This window comes from Xyrauchen texanus, chromosome 42 (genome assembly GCF_025860055.1).
Source record: "Xyrauchen texanus isolate HMW12.3.18 chromosome 42, RBS_HiC_50CHRs, whole genome shotgun sequence".
In the NCBI taxonomy this organism is placed as follows: Eukaryota; Metazoa; Chordata; class Actinopteri; order Cypriniformes; family Catostomidae; genus Xyrauchen; species Xyrauchen texanus.
In genome coordinates, this window is record NC_068317.1 from 15,973,314 (window position 1) to 15,998,210 (window position 24,897).

The 24,897-nt window shown below is 38.5% G+C and overlaps 1 protein-coding gene across 1 annotated transcript in view; it reads left to right on the plus strand.

The window, feature by feature from the left end:
* The window catches only part of LOC127635315 (nuclear receptor coactivator 2-like), a 147,342-nt gene that overhangs the window by 73,244 nt on the left and 49,201 nt on the right, over positions 1–24,897 (plus strand). Inside the window, 5 exon segments of the mRNA XM_052115246.1 lie at positions 2,309–2,412; positions 13,835–14,012; positions 18,537–18,719; positions 24,033–24,134; positions 24,722–24,862. Coding sequence (XP_051971206.1) covers positions 2,309–2,412; positions 13,835–14,012; positions 18,537–18,719; positions 24,033–24,134; positions 24,722–24,862 — 708 coding nt within the window.

Here is a 24,897-nt window from a genome sequence, read left to right on the forward strand (position 1 = left end):
GACTGTTTTTAATTTCCAAAGTGCAACCACTGAGGCCAAAAAATTACATGAACAAGATCACCACTGAAGATCTGACGGGATTAATGGTACCCTGTCTTGCCACCAAAGGTCTGACTGAACACAGTAACTTGGTCGATTTAAATCATCTGTTAATAAGTTTGAATATTGAATATACCATATTATTTACTAAACGTGTACTAATCATTTAAGCAGTAATTTAGCAATAATTCAATTTATTCTATACCATAGATATCAATTTACAATCATTTTAATTTGCCTTACCTTAAAAAACATTATTACAATATAAAATACAATACACATATTGTAATATATACGTGTGTGTGTGTATATATATATATATATATATATATATATATATATATATATATATATATATATATATATATATATATATAATGCTTAAAAGATGCTTAAAAGAAACTGGAGTGCAGCTCATATCCACCATTGAAATCTGCTACTCTGAAGAATCACACGGTTGTTTGTGACGTCACGGTAATTACAATTTTTAATCAACATTAATAATCGTGATTATAATATCAAGAGCAATAATCCACAATTATGATTTTTGCTGTAATCGAGCAGCCCTACTTGACAGTAATGAACAAGACTAACACAGTAACAGATTTGGATTGTGCTCGTAAGACCAATACCCGATCCATCTAAAAGCTTCAGTATCTGAGCCGATACCGATCGAGGTATCAGATCGGTGCATCCCTAATCACAATCCAAAAATCTTAGTAAATTTTCATTTTAAAACACATCAAATTTACTATGTTTACACCTCTCATTCACTTTAGAACTGTTTAATAAACACTGTCCATTACCACATACTTTGGAAAATGTTGAGGTCCAGAAACTGAAAACAGATTATTGTGAATGTGCCTTAATGTTCCTAAATGTAGATTTCATTTTCTTTATGCAAAAGAGAATTTCTCTTTTTTTCTTCTTTGAGGATAAAATACAATCCATGCACTTTCTTTTGTTTTCATTCTCTTAGATTAAATTTAGCCCCATCTTGAGTGCTTTGTTTTGCAGTCGACTGAATACTGATGCAATATTGTTTACAGATTATGTCACTTTGTTGGGGAGAATGAAGTTCTCCATCCTTTATATAAGTGTGCGTGCATGCATGGTTTTGGGGAATTTTTTTTAGGTTACAAACTGGTAATTACAAGATTATTATGCAATAAATGTGGTTTATGAGGACATTTCTAGTGTCCCCATATTTCAAATTGCTTAAAAAACATACTAAACAATGTTTCTTTGAAAATGTAAAAATGCAGAAAGTTTATTGTGAGGGGTAGGTTTAGGGGATAGAATCTATATTTCATACAGTATAAAAATCATTATATTATACGGAGAGTCCTCATAAGGATAGCCGCACCAACGTGTGTGCGTGCATGTGTGTGTGTTGACAGTTCCATTCATGTCTGGGCTGCTGTGTGAAGCATCACATGCACCCATTTAGCCTGACAGCTTCATGCGTTGCTAAGGTACTGATACATGCCATAACAACATGTTTCAACAAGCACACTGTGCACGAAGGCTTGGTAGGGTTTAAAAGTGTGAGAAAGGGATTGAAATCTGTGTGTTTTACAGTTTGCAATAAAATGCTTTGGTGAGGGTGGAGAGGAATAGAAAGAGAGGACTTTCCTTTAACAAATGCTAATATGCATTTCCAAGCAGGACCACATTAAGAGTCTTTTTATTTAATGTGGAAATAAAATACTCTGACTCTGCAGGATCTAATGAGGGGTTTTCTTTCATGGAAATTTGATATGTCCAATCAAGGACTGAGTTTCTACCCAATTCAAAGGTGAAGTGTCTAATTTCTGTGCTACTAGCATCACCAAAGGGAACTGCAAAAGCAATGACTGTTTTTAAACAGTTTTCCCAAACACTCCCCTTATCTTCCATTGACAAACAGATAGTCACACCACAAACCCATGACATTGGTTGGTTGCCTTTGATTCTAAACTACAAATGGCTGACTTCTAGTTGTCTACTCTTATTATGCTGGGGCAGGAGAAATTATGCTAGCATCGAAGAAAAAAAAAACTGTTCACCTTTAAATGGACCACCATATTCACTTAGTATATTATTCACTGCTTGTTTTTAACATAATTGGTGAAATCATTATGGACATGTGTTGTTGAGGTTCTCTAATGGACCCATTTTTCCTTTCTCTTTTGTGCTCTCTCTCTTTTGCCCTATGCTTCACATTCTGTCTTTCTCTCACATTGGTCTCTCTCTTCCTTTATCTCTCTCTCTCTCTCTTCCTCTCCAGAAAAAGCTGCTGCAGCAAATGAGGATGAAGTACAGAAGGCTGATGTGTCATCGACAGGCCAAAGTGTTATTGACAAAGATGCCCTCGGACCAATGATGCTGGAGGTGGGTCTGTTGTTCTGTGTTTACTAGGTTGCACTGACTGTACAGAAATTGAGGGCAGACACGCACAAGACAGATCCAAGCATGCACCATGTATGGAGAACAGAGGAAACAGATTTTGCCTCCAGACGTTTACCTGTGTGCATTTCATATACATGATAAAAATGTCTCACAGTTGAAGATGAGCATTTGGCTGCTTTCAGTTTGATGTGTGTATAGCCAAATGTCTCTGTGTTGTTGCTGGGTATTTGAGAAGATTTGCAAGATTTTCTCCTGTAAAAACGTGCACTACAAACGGCAAAAAAATTGTTTATGAAGGTGTGGTCAAAGTACACGTTGCACTCCATTCACTTCGAATCAAAAGCATCTGAATGCAGGAATCCAAAATCACAAGCTCATCCGAAGAAATGTTTTATTCCACTGCGTACCTAAGTTTAAGAATAGGGCAAATCTGACCTACGAATACATATGAACATATGGGGATGACTCATGATCAATACAAGATCAGACATCACACACTGAACTCTTGGTTCAAGACAAAGAAAAAGTGTGTGTTTTTATTGTTGCAGAAAAGTGAGTATTGTTACGGTTGTGGGTGAAGGCAGACACAGGACGAGGATCTATCTGCAGCGGCGGTTTATTAAACAAAAGGGGTAATACAAAAATATGAACAAAGGAAAACATCCACGATGGGAAAAAAGGTAAACAAAAACACGGAAGGCACACAAGGAGTTAACAGGAACACGGACGGCAGACAAGGAGATAACAGAGGCGAAAACAACGACGGAAAACATGGGCATAAGGCATCTACATTCAACAAAGACCGACGGGAAAGGAGAAACAAACAGGGTTAAATACACAAACACAATGAAGACTAAACGAGACACAGGTGAGAACAATGAAGAGTGCAGGCAGTGAGAGAGGCCAGGAATTGTGGGAATTGTAGTTTTACACACGGACAGTGAGACTCAGGGTGGGCAACAGGGAAAACATGACATGGAACGGGATCGGTGACGGGTGAAACGGAAAACACGGAGCAGACAACAAGGAAACGTGACATAAACGTGATAGGTGAAACAGAGAACATGGGCAGACAACACAGGAACGTGACAAGTATATTTGAATATAAAATTATTTATGATTTATTGAAACCAGAAGCCCTTGAGCAACAACAAACATCAAATCTTCAATTCAAGTCTAATGTGATGAGCGAAATAATTTACCATGCTCAAATCCTAGTGTGACAGTAGCTTTAATCAGTGTTTTTGTCTTGTTCATCCTTAATCCTTATAATTGAGCAAAATACAGTGAGGTTTATGCTTAAAACAAGAAAAAAACAATTTGTTAAGAGTGTAAGAAAATAAACTTTAAAGAGATGAAAAATAAAAATTATCTTGTCATCAAGGGTGTTAAGTAACGAATTACAAATACTCACGTTACTGTAATTAAGTAGTTTTTCCCAGGAATTATACTTAAGTCGTTTAAATATGTTATACTTTTACTTTTATTTGAGTATATTTTAAGTGTTGTAACTGTACTTTTACTGCGCTTTATTCCCACCGTCTGTGTTCGCTACTTCCCTGTCCTGATTTTATTTGTATCTATCAACATGATTGCTAGGCAGAGTCTTGTGACTCCCATCAAATCACACGTAAAAACTTGAACGGCTGCTGCATATCTGGTGCCAACTGTGGAGAATATAGTTTAGAGCTGAACATCATAGCAGCACCTGGAAGGGCTTTTCAAAGTGAAAAAGGCCAATTGCGTGATCGTGTCATGTGAGTTTAACTTGCTCAAGCCAGATATCATCATTAATCCAGCTGCTAATTTGAAGAAACATATCGAGGTAAATTTCATATTTATGCTTACTAGATTCTGTGTCTATAATGTAGCTTGTAAATTAACTATCTATCACTGAGATTATTGGGCTGCTGTGAGAGATTAATGCAATGTTATCAATATGGTTGGGCAATAAAATGATCTAGATGTTTATCGAAAAAAAGGGAGATGTCCTCGTTCAAACATTTGAGTAGTTTTCTATATTTAGCCCATGTTTTCGATCTAGAACTGGGGTGTTCATTACATCTGGTTGGTTGATCTAGATGAAATATAAAATATTTACTTTTTATTTCCTGACGTCTGTAGCTCCGTGTTATTTGATTGACAGGCGGCTTATGTTTGAGCGCTATTGCGCAAATACACATTATAATTCCGTTAATGCCCATCTTGGTAAGGATTTAATGTAAATGCAGTCTAAAGTGAATTTAAACAGTTGGAAAAAAGTGTATATAATAATTCACCCAAAAATGTAAATTCCCTCATCGTTTACTCACCCTCATGCCATCTGTCTATGACTTTCTTTCTTCAGAACACAAATTAAGATTTTTCGAAGATTTCAGCTCTGTAGGTCCATTCAGTGTAAGTGAAAATTGTTGATGCTCCAAAAAGCGCATAAAAGTAATACATACAACTCCAGTGGTTTAATCCATGACTTCAGAATTGATATGACAGGTGTGGGTGAGAAACAGATCAATATTTAAGTACATTTTTGCTAGAAATTCTTCTCTCTGCCCAGCAGGTGGCGATATGCATGAAGAATGTGAATCACCAAAAACACAAGAAGAAAGTGAAATTTAAAATGGAGATTGACTGAGCAGGGAGGAGAATTAATAGTTAAAGAGTAATTAAATAATGATCTGTTTCTCACCACATCTATCATATCGCTTCTGAAGACATGGATTAAACCACTGGATGCACATGGATTAGACTACTTTATGCAGATTTATGTGATATGTGGAGCTTCAATAATTTAGCACCGATTCACTTACATTGTATGGACCAAAAGAGCTGAGATATTCATCTAAAAATCTTAATTTGTGTTCTGCAGAAGAAAGAAAGTCATATACATCCAGGATGGCATGAGAGTGAGTAAATGATGATGAATTTTCATTTTTGGGTGAATTATTCCTTTTGAAGCGTGATGTACCAAACAACTATTCCCATGCCTGCTCCACCTCTATTGTGCAGGACATGACGTGCCAAGTCATCCTGCTTATTTAGCATTTTATTTTGCATTCCTTGCATTGTTTGAACATGTTTTATGCACAACAATAACGCTCTGTCTGCATTAAGGGAAATTTAGACCCTACAAAAACATGTTACCATGTATCCCTTTTTTTTGGGTGTCAGATTCATGTAGTGTTTATACAGATAAATTATGTATTTTAAAAGTTGGCATAAAGTGTTTATTATAATGGGGGCATAGGTTCTGCAACTCAGTACTCAATACTCACTACTCATGAGAATTTTTTACTTTTTTTTTACTTAAGTAGTTTTTAGGACAGCTACTTTTACTCTACTCACACTAAATGTTTTGTATAGTAATAGTACTTCTACTTGAGTATGATTTTTCAGTACTCTTGCCACCCCTGCTTGTTATTTACTCACACTCATGCCATCCCAGATGTGTATGACTTTCTTCTCCAGAACACAAAAACTGTGCACCTGAGACTCGTAGTGACGGATTAATTGACAGCTGCTGTCAGACTCTATGTTATTATTATTCCTCACACGGTCGCAAGACGACATGTACATGAATCTGGCGTGGTGAGCTGGAAACTGCTTACGTCAGCTGTCACCGCTTACGTCACGAAGTACCGCAACAGCCAATAGGAAAATTCAACTGCAGTAGCCACCGTTCAACCTGAAGAGGGCAGCACTCAGACGTTTTTACACCATATATTGTAGAATTAAAACACTTTATACACAAATGTCAAAAAAATTACTTGAATCAATGACCAGTACTAATAAAGCCCCATGCTTACAGATCATTAACTAAAAAAAGTTGGTTTAGGGTTTAGTTACCCTTTAAGTGATATTTTTTTTTATTTTTTTAATTTAACCTTTATTTAACCAGGAAAGTCCCATTGAGGTTAAAAACCTCTTTTTCAAGGGAGTCCTGGCCAAGAGGCAGTAAAAACACAATCAATTACATTTATAAAGGTTATACAACACAAATAATTAAAAACATTTACAATTTAAACAGGTCAATTCAGGTTCTCTCAATCTGGACTTAAAAGCATTTAAGGAAATGAGTTCAGATAATTTCAAGTCTTTTTGCAAAAAGTTCCATGCAGAAGGAGCGGAGTAGACAAAAGCCCTTTTCCCCAGTTCTGTTTGGGCAAATGGAACAAAGAGCAGCAAGTGATCATTTGATCGCAATGAATAAGAATCAACACTTCTCCATGTGATTAAACTACTGATGTAGGATGGCAACAGACCAAGCATGGCCTTATAGATAAAAATATGCCAATGCCCTGATCTCCTGTTGGACAACGATGGCCATCCCACTCTGGAATATAATTCACAATGATGGGTCAAATTTTTACAATTCGTAATAAATCTCAGAGACGCATGATAAACAGTGTCAATCTTATGCAGACATTGTGCTGAAGCGGTCCTATACACCAGGTCACCATAATCTAAGACAGATAAAAATGTTGCAGTGACTAGCTGCTTTTTTGCTTTAAAAGAAAAACAAAATTTATTTAGAAAGAAAAAAGACTTCACAAGGTTGTCTATATGAGGTTTAAAAGTGAGAGCATCATCAAGCCAAATGCCAAGGTACTTATAAAAATGAACCACCTCTATGACACTTCCAGTCAAAGTGAACACAGAAGGAGGAACTTTATAAACCTTCTTAGTATTACTAAACAGCATCAGCTTGGTCTTATCAGCATTGAGAACCAGTTTAAGCTGCATAAGCGTGCGTTGAACCACATCAAAAGCTTTCTGCAAAGACTCAACCGCTTTAGCTGGGGACGATCCAAAACAATAAATAATCGTGTCATCAGCATAGAAATGCATATTAGCATCTGACACATTTTGGCCCAATTCATTTATATACATAATAAACAGGAGAGGACCCAATATTGAGTCTTGTGGCACCCCCTTGTGGACCTTCACTAATGCAGAACATAGACCATCACATTTAATACACTGAGTCCTGTCATTCAGATAATTCATGAACCAGGAAACTGCACAATCAGACAATCCCAAACAAAGAAGCCTATGCTTTAAAACAGCATGGTCCACTGTGTCAAAAGCTTTCGACAGATCAAGAAAAAGTGATGCACAGAATTGCTTTCTATCAAGGGCGACAAGTATGTCATTAATTACTTTTGTAACAGCAGTGATGGTACTGTGCTTTTTGCTGAAGCCTGATTGCAGTTTAGAGAGAAGTTCATTTGAGTATAAAAACTCTTTTATTTGGTCTGAAACAAGGGATTCTAAAATTTTTGACAAAACACATAAATTAGATATAGGCCGATAGTTAGTTAAAACTGCTGGATCACCTCCTTTAAACAAGGGAGTAACAAAAGCTGACTTCCAAACTGATGGTATTTCATTATTTTGAATTGACAAATTAAAAAGAATTGTAAGGGGCTCAGCAACAAAATCAGCCGCCTTATTCAAAAAATAAGGCTCTATTAAATCTGGTCCAGGAGGTTTTCTGTGATCTAACGCTTTAAGAGCTCCATGCACCTGCTGCACAGTAAAAGAAACAAAATTAAAAAGCTCTCCAGAAAACACTGGGGAGTATGTGCATGGAGTGACAGCGACTACTCCTGTCGACTCGGACAGAGAACCAACTGATACAAAATGCTCATTAAAGCAATTTAAAACATCAACTCTGTCAGTAGACTGGGAGAGAGTTTTTAAGACAAATTTTGGGAGGGCTTCATTACTTTTATTCACAGATAGAGACTTGATGACTTTCCAAAATTTCTGTGGATTATTGAGATTTTCACTTGTGACTGATAAATAATATTCTGATTTAGCCTTTTTAATAAGAGAGGTACATTTGTTTCTTAGTTGTCTGAAAATGGACCAGTCAGTGGCAGAATCACCATTTCTAGCTTTAGCCCATGCCACATTTCAGCTGATGGATAATGTCTGACAACTCTGGAGAAAACCAAGGGTTTTCCGTCCCTTCACTCTGTGCTTTGTCCAAGGAGCATGTTTATTTACAATATTCTCAAAATTCTCCTTAAAAAGTGTCCAGGCAAGTTCAACATCAGGCAACAGGCCAAGCTGTCCCCAGTTAATCAAAGATAAATCATGATGATAGGCTTGTTCATTAAAATTTTTCAAATTTCTCTTTCTAATAATTTGCGATTTACATTTGGGTATTTTACTGCCTCTCAAGTAGCAATAACACAATGATCACTCAGATCATTACAAAAGACACCCATAGATAAAAATTTATGAGGGACATTTGTTAAAATCAAGTCAATTAAAGTAGATTTGTCAGTATTTTTGAGATTAGGCCTTGTAGGTACATTTACCAACTGGCTAAGACTGATAGAATCACAGAAAGATTTAAATTCATCAGAAACAACATTTAGCCAGTCCCAATTCAAGTCCCCGGCCAATAAAAGTTCCCTATAGTTTAGTCTGGACAAAAGAATCTTTAAAGATGATAAAGCCTCCCTGGAGGCCAATGGAGGTCTATAACACCCCACAACAGTTATTGAAAGGGACTTAAATATTTCAACATTTAAGGCCAAAAACTCCATTTGCCTACAGAGAGACTCAGACAAAACAACTGATGCACCAAATCTTGACTTAACATAGATAGCTACGCCACCACCTTTCTTCAGCCTGTCACTGCGAAAAACATTATACCCATGTACTTTTATATCTTCATTTGTAATTGATTTCTTCAACCATGTTTCCGAAATTATCGCTATGTCTGCATCTGTAGATTCAATCCATATTCTAACCATGTCCATTTTGGGTAGTAAACTGCGAACATTTAGATGAACAAATTTAAGTCCAGGCATTGATTTAAATTCAGCAGGGGTCGAAACACATTGCAAACAGGGGCCAGGATTGGGCTGCACATTTCCAGATAGAAGTAGGAGTAGTGTAATAATCAATCTGCACCTCACAGCATATTTTAAAGCTGGCCTATCATATGCTGAAACCAGGTAATGCCTGTCATTAATTGAGAAAGACAAATTATACAAAGCAAAAAAATTTTGCAATTTAGGCAAATCCCAATACAAATCCATCCAGAAGTCCAGGTTCCAACAAAAGTGTAATGGTTCCTGGTGCATGTCAATACTGGTTTTTGTGCCACTATAGTAGGTTTCCTGTATGCCCACCATATTATTAAAACAACTCACCCTAGGATCAGTGCCCGGTTTCAAGTTCCAAGTGACCAACAGGGATAATAAAATTAGAATTAAAAAAGATGCCATCGTCATTAATTTACTAATAGTAAAGATGACTAATAACAGTACCAGTTTATCTTGTCGAGTATGGCCCAGCTTCCAAAATGATGTTTCTGGCTTAGGCTTGTTAACCCAAGCTCCAGGAGAATGTAGTAGGCCAGGCCCGTTAGCCTAGCCTCCAGGATGATGGGTGTGACCCAGGCTGGTTTGCCCAAGCTCCAGAAAAATGAAGCAAGCCAGGCCCGCTAGCCTAACTCCAGGAGTATGTAGCAGGTTCAGGCTGGTTAGCCCAGGCTCCAAAAGAATGTAACAAGCTCAGGCTGGTTTGCCCAAGCTCCAATGAGGATGTAGCAAGCTCAAGCTGGTTAGCCCAAGCTCCAAGAAGATGTAGCAGGCTCAGGCTGGTTAGCCCAAGCTCCAAGAAGATGTAGCAGGCTCAGGCTGGTTAGCCCAAGCTCCAAGAAGATGTAGCAGGCTCAGGCTGGTTAGCCCAAGCTCCAAGAAGATGTAGCAGGCTCAGGCTGATTAGCCCAAGCTCCAAGAGGATATAGCAGGCTCAAGCTGGTTAGCCCAAGCTCCAGGAAGATGTAGCAGGCTCAGGCTGGTTAGCCCAAGCTCCAGGAGAATGTAGCAGGCTCAAGCCCGTTTGCCTAGCTCTGTTTAGCCTGGGCTAATAGGATCAGTAAGATCAGGCTCAGGTTAGCAAAGTTAGCTCAGAGCAAAGGTGTAGTGTCATTTTTAAACTCATAGTAGTCCACAATCTTCTTAAAAGTTCAAGATGAAATTTCCATATAAATGACTTGTACAACTTGAAAACTACAACTTAAAAGGAATAAAGTACTATAAAATCCATTTAAATGAAATCAATCCAGAGAGAGACACTGAGCAGACCTTAGACTAGCTGCCATCTTGGATTTTTTGGGGGTATGATAGGTGGGGTATGATAGGATATGATAGGTGTGGGTGAGAAATGCCTGTAACTTGCAACATATACCTGTAAATCCTTTATATCTATAAATCTCCACCACTGACTAGTCCCAACTTGAGGTGATATGCTCAAAGAAATTGAATCGCCAAAAAACTAAAAAGAAGAATGTGAGAAAGTGAAAATGTTAATTTATAGTAAAAAAGGACTGAAATATTGATATTATTCCTTTAAATTCCAAAAAGATTAATACAAAAAATAGGTCTTATCTGTTTTTATCCATGCAATCTATGCAATTTTGCTTCTGAAGTAAATGTACCTTGTTTTAAGTACAGTATTTTTAGATATTTTTATTTTTGAAAAAATGAAATGTCATATATCCAAACTTTTTTTAGATTGACAAAAATGCAGGGCCATAACTACCACAGATATTCAAGGGGCATGTTTGGGTGTATCAAAGACTTGATTCGTCAAAAACCAAGCACCCCACCCACCCCCAACCGGTTCTTGAATAGTTGGTTGCATCTTTGCAATAATATCTCATTGAACTTTGTATGAAAAGTTTCTATTGCTAACAAATATTTTTTTATATTTCATAATTTTGTTTTGCTTAGTTCCATAAACTTGGCATGAACAGGGCTTATATCACAAATCTTGTTTGCTTGGTGAGCAGGCGGGACGCCTAGTTCTGAATGAATCCATCCTCCCATCCAGTCCCGTCTTCCTCACACCCTCTCCATCCCACCCTCTCTCCTCTTTGGGGTATTTATAGCCACTGAGGTCCGCCGTCACCGAATCAACACGTAGAAGATGCCAAATATAGCCTCTTTGCTCTTGTACTCAATCTTCCATCTGTTTGAAATGGCTGACGGAAGGAACAATTCACACCCACACGCTATAATGCACCTAATTAAAAACCACTTGCGACAAAAGGCCAGAGAGGTTGGACTCACCCAATTGCCCTTTTCCACCCGACACCCATAAAATCACTTCCAGTGTTCCCCGGGCACACACATGCAGAAAAACACACACACACTTGTATGCACAAACAGACCTTGTGTAAAGCTTTTCACAGTGCTGTACAGCCCCCTGCCCGACTGAAAAACCCCATTGTTTGCTGGTGGAAGCTGAAGTGTGAGCAGCCATAGAATCCGCTAAAGCAGCTTTGTGTTCTTGGTAGCAATGTGTGGGGAGTTGTGGCATGTGTGTGTGTGTGAATGCCAAGCTAGCTGTGCCATTGGGTGTGTGCATATGTGTGCCTGCCTTCATCAGCTCAACCAATTTCAGTGTCCACACCTCTGTCTGTGACTCTGCAATGAGCTTGAATACTGGTTTTAGACCCATGACTCAAATTTAACATTGGACATCTAGTGGCAACCCAATACAATGCCACAACTGTGTATTGTACAAAGATAACTAAACTGTCCCTAAAAGCAAACATTTAAATGTCTTAATATTGCCTTTTACCACATAGGCCAACCAGATTCATTTTTCTCAACATAACACAGGGTGAATAGGAAAGTGTTATAATGCTGCTTTCTAAATGTCTCTTAAACGTTGATGATTTTGATTGAACCTGTTTTTAACAGTCTTTGTTGTATTTTCTTTTACCTTGCTTAGTTTTGTTCGTGGTTTTAGAGGACTAGGGCATGTCACGCAACCTGTTCGCATTGGCATCTGCTAAAATTGGCTTCTACCTTCTACAGACCTGTAACCCATTTTTGGGTCGTGACCCACCAGTTGAGAACTGCTTGTATAGGCAGTTATGTAACCTCTTACCCCAGGACATTTGCAGCACAAAGCAGTGTGGCCGAGCCCACCCAGCCCCATTCATGTTGCAATATATGTCCATCAGCACATTTCACTGTGTTGCATAAGTTTGGCTAAATAAAGGTGGATTTGGCATCACTCGGTGTTTACTCTGTTATGTTTGCTGAATCTGCCCACCAGATGGCCACATCTAGAACAGTGCACAGGGTCTCTCTCTCTCTCTCTCTCTCTCTCTCTCTCTCTCTCTCTCTCTCTCATCTCTCTCCTTGTCTTGCTTATCTGCTCCCTGGAGAATGTACGTTTGTTCTTAGCAGATGGAGTGTTTTTCAAAACTGAGTGTTTGTGAAATAATTCTCTCTGTTAGGAAGAGGCGCTGTTTGTTTTGCTGATAAAAAGATTTAGTGCTTATTACGCACCGACACAGATTAAAGAATGAATTCAGAGCTACTGCTCCACATTCTAAAGCAAACAGCAGCTTTTATAGAGATTGCTGGAGGCCCTCAGGGGCCCTACTGCATTCAGAGGCGTAATTGACACCATCTTGATAGGTAATTCTTGACTTAAGGCTGTGTTCTTTCAATTAAGAATCGTCAATATCATTTCTGTCACATGCTATCAAGCTACAAGATGTTTCAGCAGTGCTCTTTTACAATCAACACAAGCAGGCCAAAAAGTTTCTTTTCAAACACATTTCAGAAAAACATTGTTCAAATCAAGGCCACAATGCAATTAAATACACTAAACTACAAGAATCTGAACATAGGTAACTCAAGATACTTCACACAAAAAATTATTATTTGAAGTAGTCAACTGCCTAGTCAGTTGTTGGATGACCAGTCAACCATTGTGTCCCATCTAAAAGCAAATAACATTGTTTTACCACAAATTCAGAGTAGCTGAAAATATTCAACTTGAAACACCTTTTCTTCGTGCATCAACGAAACAAATGTTCAACATAAGCGACACAAGTTTCCACACGGGCCGCGTCACTCACATGCTCTGATAGAGCCATAGCCTGTAATCTGCATTTAAAATTAGAAATAGCAGCTGCTTTCCTTCCCCTGTCTGTTTGCACTAACTCTCAAGCCTGTTAAAATGATCTCCTCACTGCAACTGAAGGGATGTTCTTATTTTTCCTTCAGCTATTTACTTCATTATGGATTACCTTAATTGAGGAGCAGACGTGCTGTCCAATCATTATATTCAGCCGATTGTTGCTTTGATCACTCAATAAAATTGAGGCCACATGACTCTTACTCACAATTACATTGCCTTAATCCCTTTGAATACTTCACTTGATCTGACGTTTATAGAGTCTTGTTTTGTTTTGGTTCTACTTGTTATTGTATCTTCCCAGTAGAAAGGTTTGTCTTTCAGATGGATAGCTTGGTGCCAGGTTGTGAAATCTTGATATAATAGTATTTGTGTTGTTGCTGCACATCTGTAATTGATGTGCCGTGCTAATGGCCTCTATTCTTCATCTCCCCTCTAGGCCTTAGATGGGTTCTTCTTTGTGGTGAACATGGAAGGAAACATCGTGTTTGTGTCGGAGAACGTGACACAGTATCTGCGGTATAATCAGGAAGAGCTGATGAACACAAGTGTGTACAGCATCCTACATGTGGGAGACCATAACGAATTCATCAAAAACCTCCTTCCCAAGTCACACGGTGAGATTATCTTTCCTTCATTTCCCCCTTTTTTTTGCTTTCATTTTCCTTTCTTTCTTTCATTCTTTTTCTTTCTTTCTTTTATTGCTTGCTTGTCTGCTTTCCTTCCTTCCATTCTTCATTCCTTCCTTATTCCCACCTTCCTTCCTTTCTGCCTTCTTTTTCTTTACTTCCTTTCTTGCTTCTTTTTCCTTCCTTCCTTCCTTCCTTGCTTCTTTTTTCCCTTTCTTCCTTGAATCCTTTTGTTTTTCTTCATTCCATTCTTCCTAGCTACCAATACTTTTCTTCCTTCCAGCCTCCCCCACCTTTCTATTTTCTTTCATTCTTTCCAGCATTCTTTAGTTCTTTCTAGCATTCTTTCTTTTTTTGTTAGTTCTTTCATTAATTCTAGCATTTATACTTTTCTTTCTTGCATTCATTGTTTCCTTCCCATTTACTCCCTATCAGCATTTTTTTCCATTTGCAGCTCTTCCTTCTTTTCAGGAAAGCTTATGTTGGCCACATTCCTCAAAACTTAAGTGTAGCATTGCAGAGAGTTACATTTTCAACCACACGATTACATTAATCAGATTGAGCATTAGTAACTGGGATTTAGAGAGGAATAACAGAATGTCCTCCTCCCCCAGTGACAGTAGAGCAAGGTCACCTGCAGAGGTGAAATATAGAAAGGGCACGGGGCTGGAAATTCAATGGTTATTGGTTCAAATCACTGATCCAGGGTTGCTGCAAACCCCAAACCCACAAACACATCTGATTCAGTTACTCTACTACTGAAGCCAAGTCAGGATTGATTTGAATTCTGTGTATGTTTATAAGAACATGAAAAAGCTTCAGTCCCACATAATTTGTTCTCTACATACAGTTGAAGTCAGAAGTTTACACACAATAAGGTTGAAGTCATTAAAGATAATTTCTTTAACCACTTCACAGATTTCATATTGGCAAGTCATTTACGACATCATCTTTGTGCATAACACAAGTAATTTTTCCAACAATTGTTAACAGACAGATTGTTTCACTTTTAATTGACTATATCACAATTCCAGTGGGTCAGATGTCTACATACTCTAAGTTAACTGTGCCTTTAAGCAGCTTGGAAAATTCCAGAAAATGATGTCAAGCCTTTAGTCAAATAGCCAGTTAGCTTCAGATAGGAGATGCACTGAATTTGAGGTGTGCCTGTGTATGTATTTTAAGCTCTACCTTCAAACTCAGTGACTCTTTGCTTGACATCATGGGAAAATCAAAAGAAATCAGCCAAGACCTCTTTTTTTTTTTTTTGTGGACCTTCACAAGTCTAGTTCATCCTTGGGAGCAATTTCCAAATGCCTGATGATAATACGTTCATCTGTACAAACAATAGTATGCAAGTATAAACACCGCAGGACCTTGCATCCATCATACCGCTCAGGAAGGAACAATTCTTTCTCCTAGAGTTGAACGTAGCTTGATGCAAATCAATCCCAGAACAACAGCAAAGGACCTTGTGAAGATGTTGGAGGAAACCGGTAGAAAATGATCTATATCCACAGTAAAATGAGTCCTGTATTGACAAAACCTGAAAGGCTGCTTAGCAAGGATGATGCCACTGCTCCAAAACTGCCATAAAAACAGTTTGCAAGTGCAGATGGGGACAAAGATCTTACTTTTTGTAGAAATGTCCTCTGGTCTGATGAAACAAAATGGCCATAATGACCATAATAATGACGTTATGTTTGGAGGAAAAAGGGTGAGTCTTGTGCGCTGAAGAACACCATCCCAACCATGAATAATGGGGTGGCAGCATCATTTTGTGGGGGTGTATTGCTGCAGGAGGAACTAGTGCACTCTACAAAATAGATGTCATCATGAGGAAGGGAAATTATATGGATATATTGAAGCAACATCTCAAGACATAAGAAGTTTAAACTCGGTCACAAATGGGTCTTCCAAATGGACAATGACCCCAAGCATACCTCCAGCGTTGTGGCAAAATGGCTAAAGGACAACAAAGTCAAGGTATTGGAGTGGCCATCACAAAGCCCTGTCCTCTGTCTGATAGAAAATTTGTGAGCAGAATTGAAAAAGCGTGTGTGAGCAAGGAGGACTCCAAACCTGACTCAGTTACACCAGTTCTGTCTGGAGGAATGGGCCAAATTCCAGCAACTTATAGTGAGAAGCTTGTGGAACGCTACACAAAACCGTTTACCCAAGTTAAACAATTTAAAGGCAATGCTACCAAATACAACAAATTGTATGTAAACTTCTGACCCACTCGGGATGTGATGAAAGAATTAAAAACTGCAATAAATCATTCTTATTCTGCAATAAATCACTATTATTCTGACATTTCACATTCTTAATATAAAGTAGTGATCCTAACTGACCTAAGACAGGGAATGATTTCTACGATTAAATGCCAGGAATTGTGTTTGGCTAAGGTTTATGTAAACTTCTGACTTCAACTGTACAATCTTTAGATGGGGGTGGTGCTTATTGGTTAGATCTGGTTCAGCAATTAGAATGTTGCTGGTTTGAACCTCGATTGGGTCAATTCATGAACAGTTCATTACCAAATCCCCCATCATTGTGCCAGTGAGTGAGACACTAAGATGTGACAAGATAAAGCATGAAGCAATAAATAGCATGTCTTCTATGTTTTTGTCCTTGACTGATTTTTAAAGACACCATTTCTCAGAGAGTGTTTTACATTGTAAACTGTCCAAAATCCAAAGCAAAGCACACGCCTTGCCATTTAATGCACCACCACTAAAATATCAAATAGCATTTCATCCATGTTTGCCGTGTCATGGTGGGTAGCACCATCTTCAATGAAATTTTATTAGTCCAAAATCCCACTGTATGAACATAAAATATGTTCTGATTCACAGAACGGACAGAACTCAATGCTTAAAACTTGTCACATCCCACCAAGAAAGGATGCAGTGTTAAGTAACAGGGACTCTACTTCTAATGAATTTACTGTATGTGGTTTTTGTCTATGTACTATATATAGACTGCAAACTAAAAGTCTATGAGTTGGTCACACTGACAGTGATAAAACTGCTGGTGGTCACCAAATAGCTATACTGTTGGTTTCATTATTACTCAACTGCAGTATAGCTGTTTCATGAGGCTGATCAGTTGATCTCACTCCCTTTGGTAGTTACCGCATCACATCTCTGTGCATTTGCATTAAGTTAAACTCAACTTTGTTGCTAACAGTCTCTGTTGCTTCAGATCATCAAATCTCATTCAAAATGAATGACTTCCATTACCATTGACACTGCAAATCACTGTCAGTGGCTATGTTTACATGCACTCATTTTCGTCAATCAGAATATATATGTCCCCTAAGCTTTGCAATCTGATACAAAAATTAGTTTACATGTGCATTACATGTATTCCAAACAAAACTTCTGAGCATGCGATCAGTCGTTGAGTTCTGAAGATGTGGAGAAAGGCTGTAAAAGTGAGAATGGCACCAAAGTCCATAATTGCCATTTTAGCTTTGTTGAGATATATAAAAAAATATGCCAGAAAAGCTCTCTTCTTTGAAAGCTTACTCGCTTTACTCAGCAAACAAATAATTAGAAGCAGCTTCTAATACCATGTCTGACTTTACTATGTATTTGCCTCATGCCCATTCCTCCTCCAGTCTAACCACAAGCATCTCTGGATATGAGTAAAAAGTAAAGATGGTGGGTGATAGTTGTCCTTAAATGAGTTAACAGATGTGGAATGGAAACAAAATAATAGGGACTTTAAGCAACAGCTCCAGACGGGGCGCTACGCAAAAATGACTAAGCATTAATGACGGTGGAACGGAGCATTTAATCATTCAAGAAAAAAAGGTAGGCTATTTAAAACAGCAAGGGAAGGGGTGCTTACAGTGTTAAATAACTGTCAGAAGAAGAGTTTTACTCTTGTACGATATAAACCTATCGATATAAGTCTAAAACCGAAATATTATTATTAATAGTCTACCGATATTTTGTACGTTTTTTTTATTCAAAGCCAAGGCAGGAACTGCACCTGCTGCTTAAAATCCCTATTAAGTATGACACAGCATGCTTTTTTGCTTTATGTGATGTCATGAAAGAACATATGTGCCCTGCAGAATATTCGGTGTGAACCCGCATACACTTAATAATGCGCTTTGCCATTGCTTTGTAGATTCCTGCAAAGATTATCACGTATATACATACATACGCACCGCATCTTTGCGCGTGAGCGCAAGATCTTTTGAATACTATTGAGAAAGTTTACATGGATAATATTTTGTTTTAATTCTGATTATTTTAGGTCTACACCACCCGCTTTAATCTTATGGAAATGTTATTTGGATCCAGCTCAGTTGGATCATTTTTTGTTTACATGAAGGCTTTTCAATCTGATTGAGCTATCGGTCGGATTCTAAACAGATTATTTGTTTGCATGTAAACGTGGCCAGTGTGAACAGCCCTTAATTAATTGAGGAAAAGCTAGGGGATTCTGGTTAAAATGAGTGACAGTGAATGATGTCTCTTCACCTCCCTCTCACAGTTAACGGAGTGCCATGGTCCAGTGAGAATCCTCGGCGGAACAGTCACACCTTCAACTGCCGCATGCTCGTGAACCCTCACAGCGAGGCCGAAGAGACGCAGGATCATGAGGCACAGCAGAAATATGAGACTATGCAGTGTTTTGCTGTGTCTGAACCAAAGTCCATCAAGGAGGAGGGAGAGGGTGAGCCATGGTTTCCTAAAACACACTTAAGCCACATGAACCATACTGAAACTCTAGATTGGAGCAGGAGGTTTCTGCCAAACAAAGTGAATACTCCTCTTTCATTGCATCAGGTGTTCATTTGTCAAACAGCCCACAGAAAAGATTTTAACTCAAAGGTTGTTTTAAATGACATATTTGGTTCCAAAATTTCCAGAGGAGGAGAACTACTGTCTTTATTTATCTACAACTGTGGTGCTTTTGTGTAGTTTCATGACTGTAAAGGGCAGCAGTGAGCAGGGATTAAAAACTAAATGTTTTTTATTTTAATTTGTTCTGAGAGGAAACTGTTTTTGGCAGTTCTGGCACTCTGCAGCCTCATTTCTAAACAGTAACTGGTTAGAACAAAATAAAAGAATGGTTAATATCCTTTTGTAGGTTCTGATATTCTTGTCTATCCTCTAGCCACTGATATTTTACATTTGTGCAAATTTGTACACTTTACACTATTTATAATGTTTTACACTTGATCAAAGTTTATATTTGTGGTGACCCTCTCAACCCTATTCTGAGGCTAAGGACAGCAGCCAAAATGGCAGGAATCCCAAAAAAGACTAAAGTGAAAGAAAAGAAAATGAGCATACATCCTTAAAAGCCCTGGAACACTCACGGCTTAGTGCTTCTTCGCTCAGAGCCAAAAAGAATATTGAAAAAGCTGAGAAGCGGCATACTCTTTGCGAACAGTCAAACACCCACCAGTGATTCAATAGGCAGTCCACATGGTGTTACACTGGCACTGATGCCACAGTATATACTACCCCAGACTTGAGCTTCATAATAACAGAGAAATACCCCCAAAAAATGTATTCATTACAGTTGTATGTAGGGTAGCAATATTCCCAGATAGCATGTGGAATTCAGCTGAACTCGGTGGTGAAGCGGCTCAGAATATGAGCACAGGCCAGGGGCTGTTCAATCAGATGAAACACAACAGAATGGAACAGAGCGTGAGAATCTCAAGACACACATTTCCAAGTTGAACTCCTTTCCTTAAAAAACACATTGCTTAATCTGAGAAATCCATATAAGAGATTAAGATGCAACAGCTAAGTACCTCTGTTTACATCGATGCATTTTCAACCATCCATTTGCTTTTCTATGTAAACTGCGATAGAGGAACTTCTTAGTTTCACTTAGTTTTTTTTTATTCAGTGTCTCGAGCTGGAGCGCTGTTTTTTAGATGCTGTTTTTAGACACCTTCTTTCTGTTAAACTGTATTTGTTGTGTTCTGTCTAGCCCTTTTTCGATCTGAAGTCATCGTCCGTGCTGCACACATCCAAAATTTGAATGCACATTTTTTCTTAAATTCAACAAATATTCATATTTCGAATTTAGTTTGACAGCCCTACTGGATATACTCCATTATTGTAATTTATGATGACACTGATACTACTGCAAAGATGGGTGTATAAAAGAGTGTTAATGGGTAGAATACAGACAAAATAATGATGAGAGGCATATCTTACTTTGGGCAGATCTGTGAATGGCTTTGGCTGCAGACGGTACCTGATTGAAGCAGCATATCACACAAAACAGTGAATGGGCTCTTCAGAGTAATTGAGTAGATTTGATTTCTTTTGTAAACTAATTAAACCAGAAAAATCACATGGAAAATGTCTCTATGCAAACGATCATACAGATGTTGATTAGTTTGCACAAGTTTGCTAATAACTCTACATGCTGGTGCGTTCATGTGACTGATCTTAACTGACTGAACAACAATGACAGTAAGGTGTTAAGCAGCCAATAAGAAGTTGTCCTCAAAGTTCACCCAGGCGAGCTGTTATAAACTACTTAAACTCAAAAACACATTTGTTTTGGCCAGCTTTTATTCTAAATGATGTTACACCCATTTGTTCTTCAATTTCGTAGGAAGTGTGCAGGGGCCTTAAGAGTTAACCACATGAGGACACTTCAAGCATTAACAGAGTGTCTTTGTTTAAATTTCAGTTTGAATCTGCAGTTTGAACACATTTTGAAGCAGTGCTAAGTGTTGACCGCCTTTTCTGACATTTGAACGAGTACTGAGTGTTCTAGTTATTGAGAAATAAGGGAAAAGGCATCGGCAGTGCTCGTAGAATGCGCATCTGCGTCCCGCCTAGAGAAAAGTTTGTGTGATTCATTTTGCTCTCTTTCTCTCCTATTCTACCGATTGGAGTCACTCAGAGTTCAGGGTGCATTTGAGACCCACTTCTTCACTGAATCGTGCTGGGTTTGGTTTTGACCCTGGCTGGAGTTTAAGTGTGTGTGTGTGTGTGTGTGAGAGGGAATGAGAGATTTTTATGTGTTTAATGTTGGTCTTCCTCTCTCTTCTCAACCTCCCTCTCTCTCTCTCTCTCTCTCTCTCTCTCTCTCACTTTCCTGCACACATACACTATGTTTAAATTTTGCTGGGTACCGTTGGTGTGTTGAGTGATTGAGTGTCTCTCTCTCTATGGACCATCGGTGTTAGCTGTGTGCCAGCTGCTCTTTCAGCCAGCCAGTTCTCACTGGATCAAGAGCCAGTGAGAGAGAGAGTGCAAGAATATGTACGAGGAGAGGGGTATTGTGTGTGTGTGTGTGTGTGTGTGTGTAGTGTGTGTGTGTGTGTGTGTGTGTTAGTGTTTGTGTGTGTAAAATAGAGACCAAGAGAGTTTATTACATAGAGAAACAGAGCGAAGCTGGTTCTTTCTACAATTCCAAGTGAAGACCACCCAAGGGGCAACACAACAGCTGTGTGTAAATGCAAAAGGCTGTTTATACCAAATCTGATGCAACTAAATGACGCATAAATTAATATTAATAAACAGTTGTTCTCACCTTCACAATGTTCAAAATCAGCACTCCCAATGAATTGTTCAGAATTCGAGAAATTTTTAAAATCAACCTGGTTTCCAAATAAAAAATTATGGATAATTTTTCACAGTATGATATTCAATGAAACTCAGTGCAAAGGAGTCCATAGAGATGTTTTTTTTTCTTCCTCTATTACTGCATCACTATTGCATATACTTAGTAAAAAAAACTAAATATTATATCGCCATCTTGTGCTACGTACATGATTTTCATATTGTGCATGTTTCTGAAAAGAGGTGTGCTCTTACATTTCTTAGCAATAGATTTTCACATAGCAGGTGATAAAATGGGCTAGAAAATTCCCCAAGACTTGCACTGACAGTGCGTTCAGACCAGAGGCGGCGAGAGTCAAAATTCCCTCTTTGCTCCCCTGCCAACAGTGCTATTGAAGATTCGTGGACGCTCTGGCATAGTTGAAATGGGCGGCAACATTCGTTCAGAATGATTGGTTTTGTGAACTATATTTAAAGGGGCCGCAAAACATCCAGACATGTCGACGTCAAACTTTTTGCCGAAATATCACAAGTGTGTATATCCCCATGAAATCTTTTAATATATTATCATATAATATTATATAAACCATAATATTCACTTCATCAACTCACCTGGCACACCAACAATTTCAGACACCTTTTTCCACACATCCTTTTTAAATGTATTTATTTATATCTCAGTAAGGAAACAGGGACAGATCATAAATTACTGGAAAACCCACCATGGCAATAATCAGTTTCAGTTTCTTATTTTGTCTTCGAAACTAATGTTTGGTGGGAACCAAAGTTTACACTGTTGTGTTTTCTAGACTTCGCTAGAGTGGAGCACTTCTATACTCCAATAGGTTGCCGCCGAACCACGTCAAAGCTCATTACCATAATGTTGCCCGCACTTGAACTTGCCGCACACACCGCCCTAGACGTGCAGCCCAAGGCCACGCTGCTTCTCGCCACCGATAGATGCTGGCTGCCATAGAAAATGAATGACTTCTGGTCAATTTGACGCTGTCGATACCTCTGGTCTGAACGCACCATGAGTGAGGAACAAAATTCATATCTAGGGACCAGAAAATAAAAAACTTGTGGGTGGGCTTTTTGATTCTGGCAGAAAGTAACCACCAGACACCTTTTTCCACCAGACACCCGACTATTTTAGCAAGAACATAGCAACACCTTAGCATCTTGGTGGCAAGTGTCGGGAAGCACCAAAAAAAATCTTGTTTTCAATTCTTTTTGTGCATGTTTTTTTAAGCCAACATTTCTGACTTGGTGTCAATAGGCGTGGAGAGTTTGCATGTGGGTACAAACTAGTACCACTCGCAAAATTTAGTCACACTTCAGAGCATCCATATTGCTGTGATGTTACAGTTAGTGTTACTCTGTACATAATGAGCATACATAATATTTAATCATTTGGTGCAGCTGCGTGTAAATGCTAATTAGTTACTGCTTAAAATTGGTAGTGCTGTTGTAGTTTATTATGGAGTTTGTGTACATGTGTATTTCTATTACCTGAAGTGTTACTCAAATGAATGTTGTTGTTATGTAGAGCTAGTGTCTGTCCACCAGTCTATTTATTATATCTGATTATGTATGTGTCAGACATGATGGTAATGTTATGATTCAAGTTCTCATGTATGATCTTATTGTGGGTGGATGAGGGATGACTTCTCTAACTTTGTCTCCATGGAAGCAGCACAGCAGGGTCAACCTCCACAATGATACACAACTGAAAGGTCACATTCCATCATATCACCCCACGCTCCACTCTGCTCCACCCATTCGGCACACACACACACACACGCACACAGTGCAAAGTCGACATCAATTGCAGTTCACAACCCATTTTACTTCCGTAATGTGACATATTTTCAAATTAAACTGGATTTTCAATGATACATTTTTTCATGGGTAATACCAGAATTTAACCAATTTTTAGAGACGTAGTAAGCAATTTCATTTTAATGTATTTTTAGAAAGGCACAGATGTTCTTATCTGTGCAATAACATGAATTATTCACAATTAGATCTGGAACATGCACAAATGGATAGTTCTCCCAAAAATGAAAATTCTGGCATCATTTTCTCACCCTTATGTTGTTGCAAACCTGAATGGCTTTCTTTTGTGAAACACAAAAGGAGGCATGGGCAGAATGTTAGCCTCAGTCACCATTCACTTCCATTGAATGGAAAAAAGATGCAGTGAATGGTAAAATAGGCTAACAAATCATGCTTAACATCTCCTTTTGTGTTCCACTTAAGAAAGTCAAATGGTTTTGCAACATTATGAGGGTGAGTGAATGACTATAGAATTTTCATTTTTGTGTGAACTATCCCTTTAAGAAAGCACAAGAAAAAGGTCAATTGTGATTTCATGTCACCTTTAATAATGTGTTTTCAGTGGTCTGACATGATTGTGTTGTCATTTCTTTCTCTCTCGTTATAGATTTCCAGTCATGTCTGATCTGCGTAGCACGGCGAGTACCAATGAAAGAGAGACCCATGCTCCCAACGCACGAGAGCTTCACCACCCGCCAAGACCTCCAAGGTAACCATGCCAACGTCCTCCCTCTCCGATTACACTCTTCAAAGGGTGTTCACATCACGGTTTGCGGTTATCTGAGCGAACAGCCCCTTGTTTAAAACAACAGACTCACTTAAACCTTAAAAGGCTGCTTTTACTAACTGGATTTGATGGACAGTTTTACTGTGTAAACCTTTTGAAAGGTTTTGTCATTAATTTAGGGGAGACATCTCTGTCTGGGCTCAGAATTTGAATGCGGCCTTCAAGCTAGCATGCCAATCTACTCTTGAAAATGTTATAAAACAGGTTTCATTCAGTCATGTGCCAACAGTGATATCACATTCAGAGTCTTTACAGTCAAACCAACCACACTTCTTGTCACAATCTGATGTGGGCAGTTAAAGGAAACCACCAGTTTGCTCTTTATTGTAATTCAGGATAATTATAGAAGCTGGTACTTAACTGTCATGTTTTGTGTTATTTTTGTTGTTTTTATATGAAAGCCAACCTTAAATATTTATGCATTTGTTGCAAGAAAGAGACCAGGTGCTTCTGTCTAGTTAAAGTAATTCTAACATCTTGTTGTGTCATTTCTTTGTGTGTTTTTGTAGGTAAGATCACCTCACTGGACACCAGTCTGTTACGAGCGTCTATGAAGCCAGGCTGGGAAGATTTGGTGAGGAGATGCATTCAGCGCTTTCACCTGCAGAACGATGGAGACATGTCATTCGCCAAGCGGCATCAGCAAGAAGGTACTGAATCTCCTATTAACCAGCTTATAAGTCAA